This window comes from Podarcis bocagei (genome assembly GCF_964188305.1).
Source record: "Podarcis bocagei genome assembly, chromosome: 6".
Classification (NCBI taxonomy): Eukaryota; Metazoa; Chordata; class Lepidosauria; order Squamata; family Lacertidae; genus Podarcis; species Podarcis bocagei.
The window spans coordinates 15,779,820-15,801,391 of NC_138130.1; the positions used below are offsets into that span (position 1 = coordinate 15,779,820).

A 21,572-nucleotide genomic window follows, 5' to 3' on the forward strand; every position below is an offset into this window, starting at 1 on the left:
CTGGCAGTTCCCTCACTGCAATAAGCAAAGCTACAGGGAACCAGGCAGAGGGCCTTCTTGGTAGTGGCGCCCGCCCTGTGGAACGCCCCCCTCCCATCAGATGTCAAAGAGACAAACAACTAACTGGCATTTAGAAGGATCTGAAGGCAGCCCGGTTTAGGGACGTTTTTAATGTGTGACATTTTAATGTATTTTTAATCTTTGTTGGAAGCTGCCCAGAGTGGCTGGAGAGGCCCAGCCAGATGGGCAAGGTACAAATATATTATTATTATTATTATTATTATTATTATTATTATTATTATTATTATTATTATTTATTTATTATTATTATTAATTATATGTGTGTGTATCAGTGACTAACAAAACATACGTTTAAAATTCCTATTGCAAATTATTGCTTCAGCATCTGCCGTCATCAGTTGCTCTGATAACAATGATGTCATTTCAAAGGTGGCAGTTATAGATCTTTGAGGACAGAATGCTCAGGAGACCTTCAGACCTTCTCTGAAGCTAAGCAATCCTGCTGCTCTCCCCTGTGTTGAAGCCAGGCAGTGTTAATGTGTCTGGCATGTACATCTAAAGGTTCTCCCTTTCTACTAACATTTTTGGATCTGTTGGCAGCTCCAGAGCAATTACTGCCGGGCTGCGGTTCTGAGAATTCAGATGTTTACCACCAGGGATATATTAGCCATATGCATGCTCCTAATAGTTAAATCGATTTTTTTATTTTTAAGAGAGCTATTGTATGTCAGAAGAAAGCATGTTAAACTTACACCGGAAACCCATGGCTGCAAAAACCCTGCACTCTCTCTACACAACTGGGAGTACCGTTCCACATGACCGTTTCCATTCACTTCAATAGAGGGACCGCTCTCCTGCACATTTTTGGTGAGTATTAGTTGACTGCTATGTGAATGCTTTACAGTAATGGGTGTCCACAGGAGGGGGCAATGGTTAAATGCTTGGGCCAACTCTGTACTTGCCTCGTGAGGTTGTTATGAGGAGGATTAAGCAAAAGACCCAATTCCAGAGAATACAGGCATTGCTTTCCAAATGCAACAATGATATACAGCAACTACGAACCCATGCTAACGATTTTCCAATCATGCTTTAGCTAAACATTCCTGAGGGGCTGTTCTGTTGTTCTCATTTATTTGTTTTACCCCATAATTGCCTTCCATCTTTGTCTGTTTAAGACAACAAGGAATAAAAAGGCGCTCATAATTGAATTCAAGGAAGAAATGATACCATGCGGATTGATGCCAACCTTCCCCTGAGATAATAACATGGTGAACACAAGAATACAGCTGAAGGATCATGTATTTTATTATGAGAAGCATCATTCAAAGCAACTGGGAAATTAGTAAGAATCACCACATTTCAGTATACTAACATGGTGGTGCAGTTCTATGAGTTATGCATAATAGTAATTTTGTGAAGAACATTGCAGAATTACAAAGCCTTTTAGGAGTAACAGGTGACTTAAATGTGTCTAGTAAAGGAGAATGATATTGGCTTCACTTTAAGGAGAAAGTGAAGCTCTTTATGGATATGATTAGTTGTTCTTGTGGTGCTGGAGGAGACTCTTGAGAGTCCCACAGACTGCAAGAAGATCAAACCTATCCATTCTTAAGGAAGTCAGCCCTGAGTGCTCACTGGAAGGACAGATCCTGAAGCTGAGCCTCCAATACTTTGGCCACCTCATGAGAAGAGAAAACTCCCTGGAAAAGACCCTGATGTTGGGAAAGATGGAGGGCCCAAGGAGAAGGGGACGACAGAGGACGAGATGGTTGGATAGTGTTTTCGAAGCTACGAGCATGAGTTTGACCAAACTGTGGGAGGCGGTGGAAGACAGGAGTGCCTGGCATGCTCTGGTCCATGGGGTCACGAAGAGTCGGACACGACTAAACAACTAAACAACAAAACAACAACAAAGTTGTTCTTGAAAAAGGCATAGATTGAAGCATTTGTGTCTCAGGGTACTGCATCAGTTATTACTGTTTAAGAGAAATGTTCAGCTGCACTTTAGTCCATCTTCACATGAAGAAGAAGAAGAAGAGGAGGAGGAGGAGGAGGAGGAAGAAGAAGAATTCAAGTTATTTGGACAAATTGTAAACATTTCAGAGATCTGAAAGTGTCTGTGTGAGAGCCTCAGCTAATTTGTAGGCTTGCCTGTATTAGGTCCTAATTTCCAGCATCTGTAGCTAAAGAATCTTGGGTAGCAAGGTTGAAAAATGCATTTACTTGTGTCTCTGCTGCCAGTCAGACTTGACAGTACTGAGGTGGATGGACCAATGTTGTGACTTGGTTTCAAGTAGATTCAGATGTTCATGAACCTTTGTGTAGGCTATATCACTGCAGGTGGGAGCTCATGGCACTGAATCCTCTACCCTTCAAAAAAAAAAAAAAACCCCTACGTCCTGCTCAGCTGGCCACAGGGACACTGCAAGGAGTTGACAAACTGAGTTTTATCATTCCCCTGCAGAACTCACTTCACCATCGACCCCATTCAATAAATGCCATGTTTGCCTTTTCATGCTTCCTTGAGGGCTCAAAGATAGAAATCCCCTGCTTTGTTACTCATCTCAGCTGACTCCATGCTGGGAAATTGTGGCCAGTGAGTTTTTCATGATGGTAGTCTGGGCGAAGGGCCTGCATATTGCTCATGGTGCATGGATGAAATAAATGGGAGACCCCAAACAACTCAGTGACACCTCAGCAGCTCTGCAGTTTCTGCTGATATACTGCGTCAAGCAAGGGAAGAAGCTTGTTAGGTTGGTGAATGAGCAAACACTGGACCTAGGACCATCTGTCTACTTTGTACTTTACCACTAGGGAATAGACCTACAGTGGGCCTCTTTAGTTTGGATATGGCTATATTGCTATTCTCTTTGGAGGTTGAAACACAGGATGAGGTAGAAGGTAGTGTTCCACAGGCCAAGCACCCAAGATGCAACAGACAATTTACCATTAGTCTAGTTCCCATGCTGTGGCTGTGGGGTTAGGGAGTGACTTTGCATAGTGAGAATTTCGGGCTTTTGACCTCCTGCTCACATTTCTATTTGGCATCCTTGGCAAAAACACCCACTGACTTCCATCGCAGCTATAAGGCAGCTTGTGGTGCTGGCCTATGAGCTTTTTCTTGTGATATATGTCATCTTTATTCATCAAGCTGACATCTTGTTCCTCCACACAGGGGGCACTAAACAGTGCAGAGTTTAGTAGGAGCTTTGGATCCATAGCAGAATCTGAACCACGATTCTGGAAACTCCATAAGATCTCCACACTTTCTTCTTACCTAATGGACGTGAAGCTTGATGTATGGTGTTCTTGTAATGGTAGTCCTTTGTACTCTGTCTAGAGTGTTAGCTATTTGCATGCTGTCTGTGTTTCTGCTGCTAGGGGACATGAGTTCCTACCTGCAGAAGTCCTTGAGGTCTATGGTTTGTCCATTGCTGTTTGCCCTCCTACCCATTCCATGGTGGTAGCCTGCACTGGAAAAGAAGCACCTTCTTGCTGCATGCTTGTACTGTATATTGTATATACATGGAGGTTCAGGACACAGTGACAACGCTCTGCATTGATTGGTGTCTCCCATACATGTCCAATATGGAAGGCATTACCAGCTGGTGTTGGTGTGTCTGTCAGGGTTGCTGTTAGCCCCTTGTTTCTGTAACTGTTGTGGCGCTTCTGACTTCAATCATGATTCCATTATGTCAGGATTCCATTCAGAGCCATGGTTCCTGACGTAGACTGTTGTTTATCTGTTGTTTAAAAATAAATTGTAACTTAGAAATAACAACAGTAGTCACTTACAAACAACCCAGTTCTCACAAAATATCCAACGGTTTGGGAAAGCATATAATTAAGATTGTCTCCAAAACTTCAGCTAAACTATTTCAAGTAATTAATCACTTGTACTCATTTTTTTGTTATGTATTCAAAGTTTGATATACCTTTAAACAAGTTTTTTTTAATAGACTGTTAGCTTCCCTACTGTTGCAATTTCCCACATCTTCAGGAGCTATTCATCTTTGGCCAGTGAGCTATTTGCTGAGTGTTTTGAAAAAACAAGTCTAGCAATCAGATTACATATTACTTCCTGATTACTTTTTGATGCACATATAAACTAATATGTCGAGACTGCTTTCTACACTTTTGAGATATCAAAGCTGTGAAGGTTGAACATTACTGAATAATCCAAGTGCCCAATTCAGAATGCCAAAGATTTTTCAAAATATAGCAACTGTAATTCCAATTTCTTTGGAGCTGTAAGAACACTGAGGCTATGTTTTGTAGCATCTTTTGATCAAATCCCACTGGGACTTACTTTTGTGTAGACACATACAGGATTGTGCTGTGATTCTCTTTTCAACAGTGCCATCAATAAGCCTGTGCAAAACAGTAAAATGATAAACATGGATCAGGGCCTATCTCCACCATTGTTGTTCCTCACTGAAACCATTGAAAATCATTCCCACTCATTGATGTCCCTTCTACCCATTCATACAGATCTTAGTTGGGCTTTAGATGTTCACATCCATGATTTGTAGTACGCTGCTGGGATCACATTCTGGGTCTACCTCTCCTGTCTTGGAAAGGACTTTACCATCACCCCCTGGACCTTTCTTGCTATCATGGAAGCAGGACCCCGCAACACACCACCTTTCTCTGTCTCACTCCAAAAGCTTGTCTGAGAGCCTTTCACTTGTCTTGTTATTCCCTGCAGCTGGTTTCCTTACTTCACACCACTTCTGATACACAGACCTGTCACTTTCCACAAAACAGCTGGGGCTTTGGCGGTGAGGACTGCTGTTTCAAGTCTTTCATTACATGTAAAATCTGGCCAGTAGGAAATTGGCAGCACAAAGCTCTTTGGCAATGGTAATTTGACAGGGTTTCTATAATTCCTGGGACCTCCCTGCTCAAGCTAGAGACCAGCTGGATCTTGCTCGTCTTGGTGGGTCTTGCCATAAATTGCTCCCTAAGCATACTTAGGAATTGTGCTGCCTGTCTATTGCTGATGTATGAACCTGCATCCACATTTTGTGCTGTAATCTTCTTTGGAAAGAAAGAAAGGAAGGAAGGAAGGAAGGAAGGAAGGAAGGAAGGAAGGAAGGAAGGAAGGAAGGAAGGGAGGGTCTGGGGAGCTGGGGGTATAACTCTCTTTCTGTACCCTATATGAAAGTGCTGTCTGCAGCACTCCTCTGATCATTTCATAAGTTCATGGGTGAACCAGTCTCTAGTTTTGGGGTGGCAATATATCTCTTTCCTCTTTCCACTATTAAAAAGGAACTGCACTTAAGCTTAGTGGTCCAGTTCATATATGGGAGAGGCAAATCTTCCTTGCCATTACTCAGGACCGCATATGGCAAATAGGCCTACACATCACATTTCCTATTCTAACCAGGTAAAGGTAAAGGGACCCCTGACTGTTAAGTCCAGTTGCGGATGACTCTGGGGTTGCGATGCTCATCTCGCTTTACTGGCCGAGGGAGCCGGTGTTTCTCCGCAGACAGTTTCCGGGTCATGTGGCCAGCATGACATAACCCGCTTCTGGCGAACCAGAGCAGTGCACGGAAACGGCGTTTACCTTCCCGCCGGAGTGGTACCTATTTATCTGCTTGCACTTTGATGGGACCATCGGCTGGGTGAGGACTGCAGGGCCTGCTCCCTTCCAGGGCCTTCTCCAACTGGCCCAGGGGGCGTGGCCCAGGCCCTTTCTCCCGGCTATAAAGGGACTCCTGCTGCAGGGAAGCCTCGGACCATCGGCTGGGTGAGGACTGCAGGGCCTGCTCCCTTCCAGGGCCTTCTCCAACTGGCCCAGGGGGCGTGGCCCAGGCCCTTTCTCCCGGCTATAAAGGGACTCCTGCTGCAGGGAAGCCTCGGACCATCGGCTGGGTGAGGACTGCAGGGCCTGCTCCCTTCCAGGGCCTTCTCCAACTGGCCCAGGGGGCGTGGCCCAGGCCCTTTCTCCCGGCTATAAAGGGACTCCTGCTGCAGGGAAGCCTCGGACCATCGGCTGGGTGAGGACTGCAGGGCCTGCTCCCTTCCAGGGCCTTCTCCAACTGGCCCAGGGGGCGTGGCCCAGGCCCTTTCTCCCGGCTATAAAGGGACTCCTGCTGCAGGGAAGCCTCGGACCATCGGCTGGGTGAGGACTGCAGGGCCTGCTCCCTTCCAGGGCCTTCTCCAACTGGCCCAGGGGGCGTGGCCCAGGCCCTTTCTCCCGGCTATAAAGGGACTCCTGCTGCAGGGAAGCCTCGGACCATCGGCTGGGTGAGGACTGCAGGGCCTGCTCCCTTCCAGGGCCTTCTCCAACTGGCCCAGGGGGCGTGGCCCAGGCCCTTTCTCCCGGCTATAAAGGGACTCCTGCTGCAGGGAAGCCTCGGACCATCGGCTGGGTGAGGACTGCAGGGCCTGCTCCCTTCCAGGGCCTTCTCCAACTGGCCCAGGGGGCGTGGCCCAGGCCCTTTCTCCCGGCTATAAAGGGACTCCTGCTGCAGGGAAGCCTCGGACCATCGGCTGGGTGAGGACTGCAGGGCCTGCTCCCTTCCAGGGCCTTCTCCAACTGGCCCAGGGGGCGTGGCCCAGGCCCTTTCTCCCGGCTATAAAGGGACTCCTGCTGCAGGGAAGCCTCGGACCATCGGCTGGGTGAGGACTGCAGGGCCTGCTCCCTTCCAGGGCCTTCTCCAACTGGCCCAGGGGGCGTGGCCCAGGCCCTTTCTCCCGGCTATAAAGGGACTCCTGCTGCAGGGAAGCCTCGGACCATCGGCTGGGTGAGGACTGCAGGGCCTGCTCCCTTCCAGGGCCTTCTCCAACTGGCCCAGGGGGCGTGGCCCAGGCCCTTTCTCCCGGCTATAAAGGGACTCCTGCTGCAGGGAAGCCTCGGACCATCGGCTGGGTGAGGACTGCAGGGCCTGCTCCCTTCCAGGGCCTTCTCCAACTGGCCCAGGGGGCGTGGCCCAGGCCCTTTCTCCTGGCTATAAAGGGACTCCTGCTGCAGGGAAGCCTCGGACCATCGGCTGGGTGAGGACTGCAGGGCCTGCTCCCTTCCAGGGCCTTCTCCAACTGGCCCAGGGGGCGTGGCCCAGGCCCTTTCTCCCGGCTATAAAGGGACTCCTGCTGCAGGGAAGCCTCGGACCATCGGCTTGGTGAGGACTGCAGGGCCTGCTCCCTTCCAGGGCCTTCTCCAACTGGCCCAGGGGGCGTGGCCCAGGCCCTTTCTCCCGGCTATAAAGGGACTCCTGCTGCAGGGAAGCCTCGGACCATCGGCTGGGTGAGGACTGCAGGGCCTGCTCCCTTCCAGGGCCTTCTCCAACTGGCCCAGGGGGCGTGGCCCAGGCCCTTTCTCCCGGCTATAAAGGGACTCCTGCTGCAGGGAAGCCTCGGACCATCGGCTGGGTGAGGACTGCAGGGCCTGCTCCCTTCCAGGGCCTTCTCCAACTGGCCCAGGGGGCGTGGCCCAGGCCCTTTCTCCCAGCTATAAAGGGACTCCTGCTGCAGGGAAGCCTCGGACCATCGGCTGGGTGAGGACTGCAGGGCCTGCTCCCTTCCAGGGCCTTCTCCAACTGGCCCAGGGGGCGTGGCCCAGGCCCTTATTTGGAACAAACTTTTGGGGAAGCTGGGAAGTGTTCTGCAATTGCTTCCCTGTTCCAATGTGTTTTAAAATGTCCTCAAGCAGTCGGTGGCAATTTAAATTTGTATTTCTTTTTTTCCTTTTTTCTCTTGCTGGGGGTGGGTGGGTGTAATGGATATTTGGTTGGGGATTAATTTTAGTGTAATTGTTCTGTTTTTGTTTTCTGTTGTTTTATTGGTTCTGTATAGTTTGTGTTTTGTTTTTAAGGGTGGGATCAGGGCTGCCTGGGAGTGAGGCCCCAGCCAACACGATGGCTGGGACAAGTTCCACAGGGGGGGAAGCACTGGGACATCCGATCTCGGTGATCATGGGCAGGAGGCGGAGTTACGCTAAGACCAGACCATGTCATTACCGAGGAGGCAGGTTTAGTCGTTGTTTGAAGACTATCCCTGCCTCCGGGTCTGGCCTTGACCAGATGGATACTGGAATCAACAGGGGAAACCCACATAACCTGAAGGTGTTGCTGTGTAATGCCAGGTCAATAGTGAATAAAACCACTGCCATCCACGACCTGATTGTGGATGGAGGATTTGACCTGGCTTGTGTGACAGAGACCTGGTTGAATGAGACAGATGGGCCCGTCCTTGCTGCCGCTTGCCCACCAGGTTTCTCTTACGCACAGCAACCCAGGTCATGTGGGCGGGGAGGGGGGGTTGCAGTGATTTTTAGGAAGTCATTAGTCTGCACCAGGCGTCCTACTGGGAAGACCCAGTTTTCTGAGTGCATGTTCTGGAAGTTGGGCAATAGGGGCAGTACAGGATTCCTTTTGGTGTACCGACCTCCCCGCTGCACCAAGGATTCCCTGTCCGAGCTGCTTCAGGTCGTGGCGGATGTTCTCCTGGAGACACCTAGTTTGGTTGTCCTAGGGGATTTTAACATCCACGCCGACACGACCTTACAAGGGGCCGCTCGGGACTTCGTGGAAAGCATGGCCTCCATGGGGCTGTCCCTGAATAAGTTGGGCCCAACTCATAGTCATGGACATGCCTTAGACCTGGTATTCACCTCTAGCGACGTGGGTGATCTGACACTAAGTAAAAATGAAACCAAAGAAGTGCCATGGTCAGATCACTTCCTGGTGCAACTGGACTTCTCCGCGACCCTTCCCCTCTGCAGGGAGGTGGGACCAATTCGGATGGTCCGCCCCCGCCACTTAATGGATCCAAATGGTTTCCAGAGAGTGGTAGGGGATGCTTTATCCCGTGTTGATGGCCTTTCAGCTGATTCCCTGGTGGCCCGCTGGAATGCGGAGTTAACCAGGGCTATCGACTGTCTGGCTCCGAAGCGCCCTCTCCGATTGCATGGAGCCCGGACAGCCCCGTGGTTTTCTTCGGAGCTGAGGGCGATGAAACAATCGCTGAGACGGCTAGAGCGTCGGTGGCAGAAAACTCACTCCGAATCTGACCGGACACAGGTTAGAGCTCAACGTCGAGCCTACCAAGTGGCGATAGCGACGGCAAAGAAGACTTTCTTCGCCGCCTCTATTGCATCTGCAGAAAATAGTAGCAGGAGACTCTTTCAGGTGGTCCGCAATTTAACGGAACCACCTTTACCATCGGGGCCTTGTAAAGACCCCAAGATCTCCTGCAACGATTTTGCAAAGTTTTTTGCAGATAAAATCACTCATATTCGGAAGGAGCTAGACACCACCGTGGGAGCAGGGCTGGGGCGGGAGAGTGCTAGAGCCCTGTCTGGTCAAGTTGCATGGAATCAATTTCAATCCGTTACCCCCGAGGATGTGGACAGGCTGCTTGGACGAGTGAAACCAACCACCTGTCTCCTTGATCCTTGCCCATCCTGGCTTATAAAAGCTAGCCGGGAAGGGCTGGGCGATGGGCTCTGCGGGGTGGTGAATGCTTCCCTCTGTGAGGGAACATTCCCAGATCCGCTGAAAGAGGCAGTCATTAAACCGCTTCTTAAAAAACCATCTTTAGACCCGGCCAGTATGGCCAACTATCGCCCAGTTTCAAATCTTCCATTCTTGGGCAAGGTGATTGAGCGTGTGGTTGCTGAACAACTCCAGGCACGCCTGGAGGATGCGGACCATTTGGATCCCTTCCAATCAGGGTTCAGGCCTCATCATGGGACTGAAACTGCCTTGGTCGCACTGGTTGATGATCTCCGGCGAGCTAGGGACAAAGGTGAGAGTTGTTTCCTAGTTCTGCTGGATCTCTCAGCGGCCTTTGATACAATCGACCATAACATCCTTCTGGACCGTCTAGAGGGGTTGGGAGCTGGGGGCACTGTTATACAGTGGTTTCGCTCCTTTCTCCTGGGCCGTGTTCAGAAAGTGGTGGTGGGGGATGAGTGTTCAGACCCTTGGGCCCTCACTTGTGGGGTGCCTCAGGGTTCCGTCCTCTCCCCCATGCTTTTTAACATCTATATGAAGCCGCTGGGAGAGATCATCAGGGGGTTTGGACTGGGTGTCCATCAATATGCAGATGATACCCAGCTCTACCTTTCTTTCAAATCAGAACCAGTGAAGGCGGTGAAGGTCCTGTGTGAGTGCCTGGAGGCGGTTGGAGGATGGATGGCGGCTAATGGATTGAAGTTGAATCCTGACAAGACAGAAGTACTGTTTTTGGGGGACAGGGGGCGGGCTGGTGTGGAGAACTCCCTGGTCCTGAATGGGGTAACTGTGCCCCTGAAGGACCAGGTGCATAGCCTGGGAGTCATTTTGGACTCACAGCTGTCCATGGAGGCGCAGGTCAATTCTGTATCCAAGGCAGCTGTCTACCAACCCCACCTGGTACGCAGGCTGAGACCCTACCTGCCCGCTGACTGTCTGGCCAGAGTGGTGCATGCTCTAGTTATCTCCCGCTTGGACTACTGCAATGCGCTCTACGTGGGGCTACCTTTGAAGGTGACTCGGAAACTACAACTAATCCAGAATGCGGCAGCTAGACTGGTGACTGGGGGCGGCCGCCGAGACCACATAACACCGGTCTTGAAAGACCTACATTGGCTCCCAGTACGTTTCCGAGCACAATTCAAAGTGTTGGTGTTGACCTTTAAAGCCCTAAACGGCTTCGGCCCAGTATACCTGAAGGAGCGTCTCCACCCCCATCGTTCTGCCCGGACACTGAGGTCCAGCGCCGAGGGCCTTCTGGCGGTTCCCTCATTGCGAGAAGCGAAGCTACAGGGAACCAGGCAGAGGGCCTTTTCGGTGGTGGCGCCCGCCCTGTGGAATGCCCTCCCATCGGATGTCAAGGTGATGGACAACTACCTGACATTCAGAAAACATCTTAAGGCGGCCCTATTCAGGGAAGCTTTTAATGTATGATATTTTAGTGTTTTTTGGTTTCTGTGGAAGCCGCCCAGAGTGGCTGGGGAAACCCAGCCAGATGGGCGGGGTACAAATAATAAATTATTATTATTATTATTATTATTATTTGATGTGCTTTCAAACTGCTAGGTTGGCAGGAGCTGGGACCCAACAACAGGAGCTAGCCCCATCGCAGGGATTTGAACCACCGACCTTCTGATCGGCAAGCTCAAGGCTCAGTGGTTTAGACCACAGCACCACCCACCAGAGGGTGGCCAATTTCCCTGGCTATGTTACAGTGTCAAGTATATTTCACAACACTAATAGCAATAAGTATGCTTCTACTATGTTTCCCCCCAGTATCCATGCAGTGTTGAAGGCTGATTATTTAGCGACCATTATCACCGTGCATCATTTCTATGGCAAACAACATTAATCAAAGGAGAGACAGAAGAGGACAACTCCCGCAGAGAGACACAGTTGGGCGTCAAAGCTCACAGTGCTAAAGATGTGTGGTGTGCATAGCTTAGAGAGAGCATCTCATATCTTTAATTATTGATTAAGAAAACTCGATTAACGAAAATAAGTCTAGGTAAAAAGAAGGTATGCCAGTAATATAACCATCAGCATTGGGGGGGGGGGAGGGGTCTTTTTAATTGGAAATGGCTGAGAATGTAAAACAAAAGGCTTAGCAGAAATAAAGGTATTTGAAATCTATGACAAATGTTGTTTTACAATCAAGACAGGATTGAGAATTGATCCATGGTTTCAACAAATCACATTCCTTTCACAACACAGCAGTCTTCAATGTGCATACAGAGCAGGCTTTAACAAGCTGTGCTTTGAACTACAACTCCCATAAGCCCTAGCAGTAGAACAAAAAGGTAAAGGTAAAGGACCCCTGGACGGTTAAGTCCACTCAGAGGTGACTATGGGGTTGCAGCGCTCATCTTGCTTTCAGGCCAAGGGAGCCGGCGTTTGTCCACAGACAGCTTTCTGGGTCATGTGGCCAGCATGACTAAACTGCTTCTGGCACAATGGAACACCGTGATGGAAACCTGAGTACACAGAAATGCTGTTTACCTTCCTGCCACAGCGATACATATTTAACTACTTGCACTGGCATGCTTTCGAACTGCTAGGTTGGCAGGAGCAGGGACAGAGCAAAGGGAGCTCACCCCGTCATGGGGATTTGAACCGCCGACCTTCTGATCAGCAAGCCCAAGAGGCTCAGTGGTTTAGACCACAGCGCTACCCACGTCCTAGCCCCAGAAGTATTGCAGGTTTGCAAAGGGAAGGCTGACCTAAGAGACAGCATGCTTGAATATACCTCCTCCACAAAATCTACCTGGATGGGTAAGCTTAGCACATCTGGAGCAAGGCTTCTCATTGACTTGAGCTATGTAGGAATGATTAAAGCTAAAATGCTATGTGTGCATCTGATGTAGCGATACTCCTGCACTTTGTAATTGCCTGCTTCAGTGAAAACATGTGGTCTGCATCCAATACTTAAACTTTTATAGCATCCATCAGCTTTGAAAACCAAGAAAATAAAGGCAAGGGGAGGGCTTTGTGGTAATATATAGTCTCTGCCTAAGCTTCAGCTTATTTGGGTGAGAGAGCTTTGGTGTGTTTTGTCAAACAAGCTCAGATATTACATAGCTCCCTTGTTCCCAAATCTTTGAAGCATCCCTGGGTTTACCCATAGCTCTCTGAAGCCTTAGAAGATCACCCATTGGGGGCTTTTGCATGGCTCAGTCTGAGCTGTGATTAATGTCCAAGACTTGTTCTAGAAACATGGAATTTTCCGAGGGGCAGTTAATAAAGCAGTGTGTTAAGGTTGCCAGCACTATAAGCTGGGACAGATCTTTTTATTATTACTTTGGGAGAGGGTTAAACTTTTTCTTTCGGAGTTTTCTGAGAAAGCTCATGAATACCAAGCCAGAAATAAATTAAATGGGCGTGAGGGAGAGATGCAGTACTATGAGGATTCTACAAGGCGACCTTCTCCAATGGGGGCTCAGATATTTGTATTGTGGAATAAGTGACAACTGTGACTTACAAGTAATTGAATACTGCTCAAAGTTACACAGGTTTCTATAGAAGCTTTGGGTTTCATAAAGCAGAAAAATTAAGTGCCAACTGGGATGGGGAGGGGAATTCAGTTTGCATTCTAATGGAAACCTTTGTATTCTGAAACAGTACGCAAACTGAAACCCAGCTTTCCTTCCAAAATTCACACTTCTGCAATTCTTCCAAACTGTGTAAAAAAATGTATGTCTCAAGGGAAAGTATGCATAAAAATGCATATATCTGTGAAACCAACACACAGCTTTTTATTGGGGAAGTTGCTTGAAAAGGGTAAATATTAAGCAAAATTAAATACCAAAGTGTACCTAGAATGCTGGCCAATTTTCATGAGCGTTTTCTAAAAAAAATAATAATCAGTAAGTGATACATAAATATTGCAAACTGAACCTAAGGCTGAAAAACTGAGGAAAAACCACAGCTGCTTGATTCCTCCATCCTTGTTTCTAGCACTGCTAAACTGGTCCCTACAACTACACTAAGCTTTAAAGGAGCAATCCTATGCACACAAAGCTGGCATAAAGCAAGCCAGTATAAGTTAAACCAGTGTAAAATTGCACCAGATCTAAATCCCGCTCAGTAGTGGGGCTGCTGCTGGTCTATCTAAGCCTGGCAGAGAGAAAAGCAGCCTTTAAAATAGTGTTTTAACCTGGGTTGCCAGCTAACATGGTCAAGCTGAACAGACTCAGAATCCCTGCCTCTGAGTCCTGCCATGCTCAACAACTTTGGCCTGCCCCAATTGGGGGGGGGGGCGCTGGGCAGATCTTTGCACCCCAGTGGTGCATATGCTAAAGATGGCCCTGGCTGGACATCCCAATGGATCTTGCTCCCTTAAGTCTCATTCTTGACTTTTCCATCCTCACAGTATAGGAAAGAGTGTGCTTCCTTCCACTATGCAGAGAACATGTATTGGGAAATTGGGTCCTCCCTTAAAGAGGGCGCGTATTGCGGTGAGACCTGGAAACTGACACCCTGTGTTGTGGGTGGGTACAATTGGTCAGCCACAACACCCAATTGGTAGGTCCTTCATAGCTGGGTGCAATCTGGCCAATGGGATGCAGTCCAAACGGTTTGAGGGACCTATTTATACCCGTGCATGTGACCCAGAGCTTCCTCTTTTGGCGCATTTGGAACACCAGCCCACCTCTCCCTACTTTTAGGGCTTTGCGTTTGACCTTGCTATGCCGTTGTGTGTCATCTGTCATTGGGACAGGGGCATGGCAGGAATTTTGCCCGCTTGGCTGATTGGCTGTTGCCATTTGGGTTTCGCCTGCCGCGTAGCAAATCGTCACAACTTGTAAGGTTGCGGATAGGCTCTGGTTCAATTGATAGGGATGGGAGAATGCTCTCGCCATCCCTATGTGAAAGGTATTCCATTAAAGGAATCCAGGGACTCGATGATTTGGTCAACCCCTGAGAGTGGATTGTGCCCATGCCTGAGTCCAGGGGGACATTTGGGTGCTGGAGATAGCCTGTTCCTGGCTTTCCGCTTATCCAGGTGTTCACCTTTGACTGACCTATGCTGGAACCCTGGGTCAGTGCTGCCTGCAAGAGTGTAGGGAGCTAGTCGAACCAGAGCCTATGCAACCATTCACTTTCTGTAATCAATAAAGTTGTAGCCTAAATTCTGCCAAAAACCAAAACCAAAATTTGAGTGAATTTATTTAGTGGGGAGGTTTCTGGGTCTGAACACGCAAAAGCCTTTCATTGTTGGCAGGTCAGGCAGAGGGAGAGAATCTTGTAAACCAGATCCCTGCATGACTGATCCCAATTTTACTGGGACATCATTGATGTCCCAGCAGCTGTCCTGGCTTCTTATGTCAATCTGTGATGTCCTGCTTCCTCCACAGGGTCCCCACCAAGGCCTGGAGGCCTGCCACAGTCACTGACATGCTTCAGGAAGCTGGGCCGCACTTCCAGAAGCGCACTTTCTCTCCTCTCCCAATCTGAGCACTCAGCAGAGGCCTTTTGGAGATGGTGGGACTTCTGGTGGAGGCAGAGGGCGGGGGGATGAGTTGCGAGGTTGCACAGGGTAGTGGTGGTGGTGGCAGACCTGAGCGGGTGGGGGGCAGCGGCATGGATTTCAGTTAGAATAAGTTGGAGGGTGTGGCGATCACACAGGATCCCTGGACGTTTAATGGTCTATTGATCCCTGAGCCACCACTGTGCTTGCTTCCGCACTGCCACCAACCAGTTACTCTCTGGTAAAACACTGAGTCCAGTCAGTTGTCAAAAGTGAACCAAAAAAAACCCCAGGTTTATTTTACAAACATTAACAAGTTTATGGTTTCTCAGATAATATTCCTGTCAGTACTTTAGTTTCTTTACCAGCAGAGCCTAGGACGGTTCGAATCGCTGCAATGGGGTGAGCTCCCATTGTTTGGTCCCAGCTCCTGCCCACCTAGCAGTTTGAAAGCACGTCAAAGTGCAAATAGATAAATAGGTACCGCTCCAGCGGGAAGGTAAACGGCGTTTCCGTGTGCTGCTCTAGTTCGCCAGAAGCGGCTTAGTCATGTTGGCCACATGACCCGGAATCTGTACGCCGGCTCCCTCGGCCAATAAAGCGAGATGAGCGCCGCAACTCCAGAGTCGGCCACGACTGGACCTAATGATCAGGAGTCCCTTTACCTTTAATACCCTCCTAATACCTTCTGACTGATTAGCTCAACTGTTTGACTGACTCCTCTTAACAAATTCTCTCACTGTCTCACACCAGACTAGCGCAACCAACAGACTCATCCTCTCTGTCCCTTCTAACTCCAGACTGTCTTCTCAACAACTCTAACTAACTTAAAAACCCCTCTGTGCTTAAACCTTATACCCAGTTACCGTATTTTTCGCCCTATAGGACGCACCGTCCCATAAGACGCACCTAGTTTTTTGGGGGGGAAATAAAGGGGAAAAAATTATTTTCCCCCCAGGCGCGGGGCTGGGGCAGCCCGAGCTTCCCCCGACCCCAGCCCCCAAACAGGCAGCTCTCTGCAAGCCGTGGGAGCCCAGCGGTGGCTCCCGCTGCTTGAGAAGAGGTCCGCGAAGCCTGGACGCACTGAGATCAGCGCGCGCAGGCTTCGGGATGCCGGCAACTCTCCCCAAGCAGCGGGAGCGTTCCCGCTGCTTGAGGAGAGATCCGCGAAGCCTGGACGCACTGAGATCAGCGCGCGCAGGCTTCGGGATGCCGGCAACTCTCCCCAAGCAGCGGGAACGTTCCCGCTGCTTGGGGAGAGATCCGCGAAGCCTGGATGCGCTGAGATCAGTGCGCGCAGGCTTCGGGATGCCGGCAACTCTCCCCAAGCAGCGGGAGCGTTCCCGCTGCTTGAGGAGAGGTCCGCAAAGCCTGGAGAGCGAGAGGGGTCGGTGCGCACCTACCGCTCTCGCTCTCCAGGCTTCAGCGAAAGCCTGCATTCGCCCCATAGGACGCACCCACATTTCCCCTTCATTTTTGGAGGGGAAAAAGTGCGTCTTATAGGGCGAAAAATACGGTAACTCTGCCCCCTGGGTTCCCATTGGTTAGACATTTTACAATTAGTTAACCCTTTCCCTATGAGCCCAGTATGATGTCACACACATAGGAGGGCAAACGCCACAGAGGGTTTACCCTTGATGGCATCTCTGTGCTGAAAGAGAGCGCAGTGATCCTGCTCATCTAACATGCAAGAAAGTGACTACACTGTCAAAATGTATGAAGCTGAAAAGCAAAAGGAAAGAAAAAAGGCACCAGTGAAATGGAGAAAAGGAGGGAGATGGAATCTGAAGGGTGTGCTTTTGAAGTAAGCCTGGGGCAGGGGGACTGCATTTTGCTATGGTCAGTAAAACTTTGTGCACATTTGAGAATTAATATCCCCCCTTTCCCTCTTTTTAAATGTATGAAGGAGGTTGCGAGACTCTGAAATTCAACAACTCTTGTTCTATATAGCAATAGCAGCAGAAAATATGATTAATAGGCGGCCTGATTTCTGAGCAGTAGAAGAAAGGTAGAGTGTGATTGTAATGAAGAAGAAATGATACACGTCACACAACCCAACTTTCTAAAATGCTTCCAAACTCCAAACCATTCCGGATGCCCAAATTCAGAACACAGAGGGGAATTTCTCTGGTCAGCATGTTTAAACAGTGAATCAGACAGCCGAGGGTTTATTGATCTGGCATGGATTTTACCAAAAGGGGTCAAACCTGAAATACTGTAGGTTAAATATTGTGGGGGATGTTTCTCTTTTGTGAAAACATATTTCGCTTCAGGCAAAACTGGTAGCTCTACACTTTGTGTTTGAAAACACAGTTTGTGTGACACTAATAAAGGGAGACTATGACTCAGACACCTTATTTATGCTACAACATGCTAGAAATATAATTCAATGAGTATCCTCACCTGGCAATAGCTATATATGTGCACTGAAGAATTTTGTGGTATTGTCTGAAAGAACATGTTATATATCAAATAAAGAGAAGACCCTGAAACTTCAGGATTTTCTCCCCTCCCCACCCCCCAAGCAGACAGTGGGTAACATTTCAATTTTGCCTCTACTTACCTTTACCCTGTGTGGGATGACGGTGACTTCTTTAGCATAGAATTGTAGATTTGGAATTAATATAAAATTGCATAGTTGGAAGGTACCACCAGGGCCATCTAGTCCAATTCCCTGCAACACAGGAATCTTTTGCCCCAGGTGGGGCTCAAATCCACACTCAAAATAGTCAGTCTTGGCTTTTTATTTGCATTGAATGTTATTTAAGCTAAAGCTTTTGATTTATTGCCATCCATCTTTGAAAGCTAATCCTACACTTTCAAATGTTATCAAAAAGGATCTCTGCTGTTTTTTTTTTTTTAAAAAAAGACTGGAGTTCTGATTTTTTAATTTCATATTTTTTTGCTCACTTTGACTCATCTCTTTGAAAAGAAAATTGCAAGGGTGAAGTAATCTAACAATTTTATATGCATTTTAAGCAAGTTGGTGCGGGAGTATCACAGTACTTTTGGATTATAGAATGTGAAACTTCTTTTTTTAAAGTACTGTGGTAAACATTTTATTTCAGTGGTTTTATTTTGAATTGTGTTTTAAGATGCTCTAAGTATTTCACATGTATTGGTTCTGAGTTAGCTTTGCATCAGGTTTCAAAGATAGGGCATTTTTAGCTGTACATTCTCCCCACCCTTATTATTCTCATAGATCATAATGATCTTGCAACAGTTCAGAAAGATACTTAGCATACATTGCTGTTTACCCATATTTCTCAGATGTTTCAGAAATGGGAGACCTGGAATGGAATCAGCTGTTATGAAGGATCTGAAAATCAAATCCATGTGGCACAGATCTAAAATGCAGAGCAGATCACTATGGATGTCTGTCTTGCTAGTGTCTTCAAATCCTGAATGGAATTTGGATCTCATGTACTTTGCATTATCTTAACTTATGATGGGCTTGTTTTACAGCAGCTTTTTGTGTATCCGATTTAACAGGATTGTTAAAATCTCCTTACCTTTGGAATACATGAAAACTTTCATCAGAGCATCTAAAGGCATACAACTGCAACACACACACACACATTCTTATTACAAAATCTAAACTGTCAGTATAAGAAATGTAAGATATATTTTGGGTGGACAAAACAATGGTGTGAATACAGTAGTCAAAAGCGAACTTTTAAAATTGCTTAAACTCAGCCAGTGATGTCACCCCCCCCCCCCCAGGGATGAAACCCGGGGCAGACCACACTCACTGCAACCCCCCTTCCTATGCCAGTGAACTCAGCTATTCTTCATGACTTCCCTGAAATCTGTTAGATCATACCTCTCAACTGATTCTCCATTCCAAATTCCATTGGTTGCAAGCTCACAATCAATACATAATCAGAATGAATTGTGTTTGTTTTTAGTGCCTCGGGTGGCACTATTATCGCCACTGTTATTTTATTCACCACTTAATACCAAAATAGGAGTCCATTTTGGTAACAGCACATCAGAGGCATCCCTTGCTACCCCCATCAAGGAGCTGTATCTGCACACACCCCAGAAATATATATATATCAATTTACAGCAATATCCACATTAGAAATTACTACGTTTTACATGTCTCAAATACTTGAAGCATCCAGAGTGAAGGCAAGGCAAGGAGGAAGGGCGAACAAATTTGCATGCCTTTGTGCCACAGTGCACGAAGGATGAGAAGCTTCTCCTGTGTTTGATCTCTCCATAACAGCAGCATTGTGTCACCACACACATATATGCATCAGACACCCCATAGTCTGATTTTTGCGCCCAACTGGGCATGCACCCTTGCCGGGGGCAAGATTCACCAACCCCTAGGGACGCCTCTGCACCACATGCTTCTAGATCTTCTTGTTTATCATTATTATTGGTTTTCCATCTGACAAGGCTTATCGCTGGCTATTCCACTGGTGATAGTTTTTTGTTGTTTTTTTAAGCCCTTTATTAGAAAAGTTGCCATTGTATATAATTGACCTCCAATAGTAGCAAGGGTCAGTTCATTAGGGGAAACTGGTTGCAAGTCTTCTATGAACATTCTGTTCTCATACTGCCCATTAGCAGTTGCTAATGTATATTAATGATTGAATGTGCATTAATGAGCCATTGATTTTTATTTTTTTAAAAAAGAATTAAACAGCGCTCTTAAATTATATCAAGGGAAATGGTCTGTTAGTATGATGCAAATTAATGCTTACCACTTCCCCCCAAAGAGAAAAGAAAGTGGAACATTAAGACCAGGCTGTTTGGTGTCTTTCAGAGCCCTACCCTGGCAAGAGGCACAGAGAGAGAGAAAGAAAGAAAGAAAGAAAGAAAGAAAGAAAGAAAGAAAGAAAGAAAGAAAGAAAGAAAAAGACATCAAAAGTGCAATGTCACCATCTCAATGTGCTATCAGACTGAGCAGAAGCTAACTGCAGCTTTGATCATATTGCCGCCTCAGCCTTAAACTTAGTGCAGAATAAGGGAGAAGCGGATGATGCTGTCAGAAATTCCTTTTAATCTTTGAAAGAAGAAAGGAAAGAAACTGTAACTGCAGCAGTAGTAAATCAAAGTTAGACTCCCAGATAAGAACTGTTAGCTGATAGATTCAGAATTATTAAGTGAATTGTAAGATCGGATGGGGTGTTGTACATTTTCTTCATGTATATCAAACCAGCAGTGTAATGTTCTTAACATTAATATATTTTTAAACCATGCAATAAGGTTCAGTGGGGCATTCCATGGTAATTGAGCATAAGATAGCAGCCTTAATTATCTGTCTTTGTTTCTTGGTTCCTGTATGATAATAAATAAAACAAATAAATGTGATCCAAAAAGTTTAGTGGCACTCGAAATCACCCCTGAGCATTATTTCCTAAGAAATAAATTTGTCTGATTTTAATGCAATTTACTTCCAAGTTAGCACACAGAGGATCCTGGCGTAACGCTGCGGCATTCAGGTAGCTTAAACCAGTTGATTTCTATTGCCTTTAACTGAACTCAGAACAATTTAGCATGGACGTTTCCAGTGGTTTGTTTGTTTTTTGTCAGCACAATAACCTCGTAATAAGGAAATGTAATCATCATGGTGCATTCTGCCTGTCTTAGACTTCCAAAAAGGAGAGTCATCCAAAGCCCTTAACCTGATCAGGCCAATATAAGCAGCAGTAACTGTCCTGTTCCAAATTACACCCTCATGCAGGAAACTCGTATGTAACCAGGGGATGCATGCATTTGTCCATTTTGGCTCTCTAAAGGAGCAAGCCAACGCAAGGGAAGGTAGCAAAAGTTATATTGGTATGCCAAAACCAAACTCCATTCAGGAGTGGGGCTACTGCAGACTGAGCCAGTCAAAGCCTGGCAGAAGGAAAATAAGCCTTTAAATTGTTTGACTTACAGCACATCTTTTGAGCTCTGAGGCGACCAAGCCCTTCCCCCAAGTAAATAACTTCACACTGACACATATTTTTGGTTTAAGTTGTTGGGCAAAATCTAGGCCACAACTTTATTGATTACAACAAAGTGAGTGGTATTGGCTTAAGCATTGGCAACTGACTATAACTGACTCCTACCTTTCTGGCAGGTAGTCTGGAAGGGTAAACAAACGAGGGAGCCACATCAATGAAGACCAACCGAAGCTCACCCCGGGGTTCCTGTGGTTCTGGCATGGCCCTAGCCCCTCAAGTGGACTTCGGATGAGATCTAGGACCCCCAGATTCCTTTACCAGAATACCCTATTCATGGAGGGGCAGGTGATGGCCGCACCTCCCCTCCCACACACCTCACTAAGCCAATGCCTAACTGCCAAACCTTACAGAGTTGTGACAATTGCTAAGGGGGTAGGTAGGCGAAAACCAAGTGGCTAGTGCCAATTTGCCCAAAGGACAAAATTCCTACCCGGCCCCTGTTCCAAAACAGGCAACCAACCAACATCCGAAGCAAGGCCAAAGCAGCAACCTATAAATAGGGACGGGAGGGCAGGTGTTGGGCAGCACAAAGCAAGTGTCTTGGCCATGTCACGCTGCCACTTTTAAAGCCCCCCCCCCAATCACACCACCTGCCTCGGATTGGCTCAAATGGCCTGGTGTGTGTGTGTCTCAGGGTGTGTGTGTGTCTCAGGGCCC

At 47.5% G+C, this 21,572-nt stretch overlaps 1 protein-coding gene across 3 annotated transcripts in view; it reads left to right on the top strand.

Moving 5' to 3' along the window:
• Nucleotides 1–399: 399 nt before the first annotated feature.
• The window catches only part of LOC308589427 (uncharacterized protein), a 38,417-nt gene continuing 17,244 nt past the window's right edge, over nucleotides 400–21,572 (top strand). Inside the window, exons 1-2 of one of the 3 annotated variants that reach the window (XR_014009221.1) lie at nucleotides 400–888; nucleotides 19,730–20,299. Coding sequence is in view for 1 of the 3 variants with exons in the window: in XM_081198695.1 (XP_081054821.1) it covers nucleotides 837–888 (52 nt within the window). In the remaining 2 variants the exon portion in view is untranslated. Of the gene's footprint in view, nucleotides 889–11,261; nucleotides 11,470–19,729; nucleotides 20,300–21,572 lie in introns of those variants that run through there. The other 2 variants (XR_014009222.1, XM_081198695.1) reach the window with 2 other exon arrangements.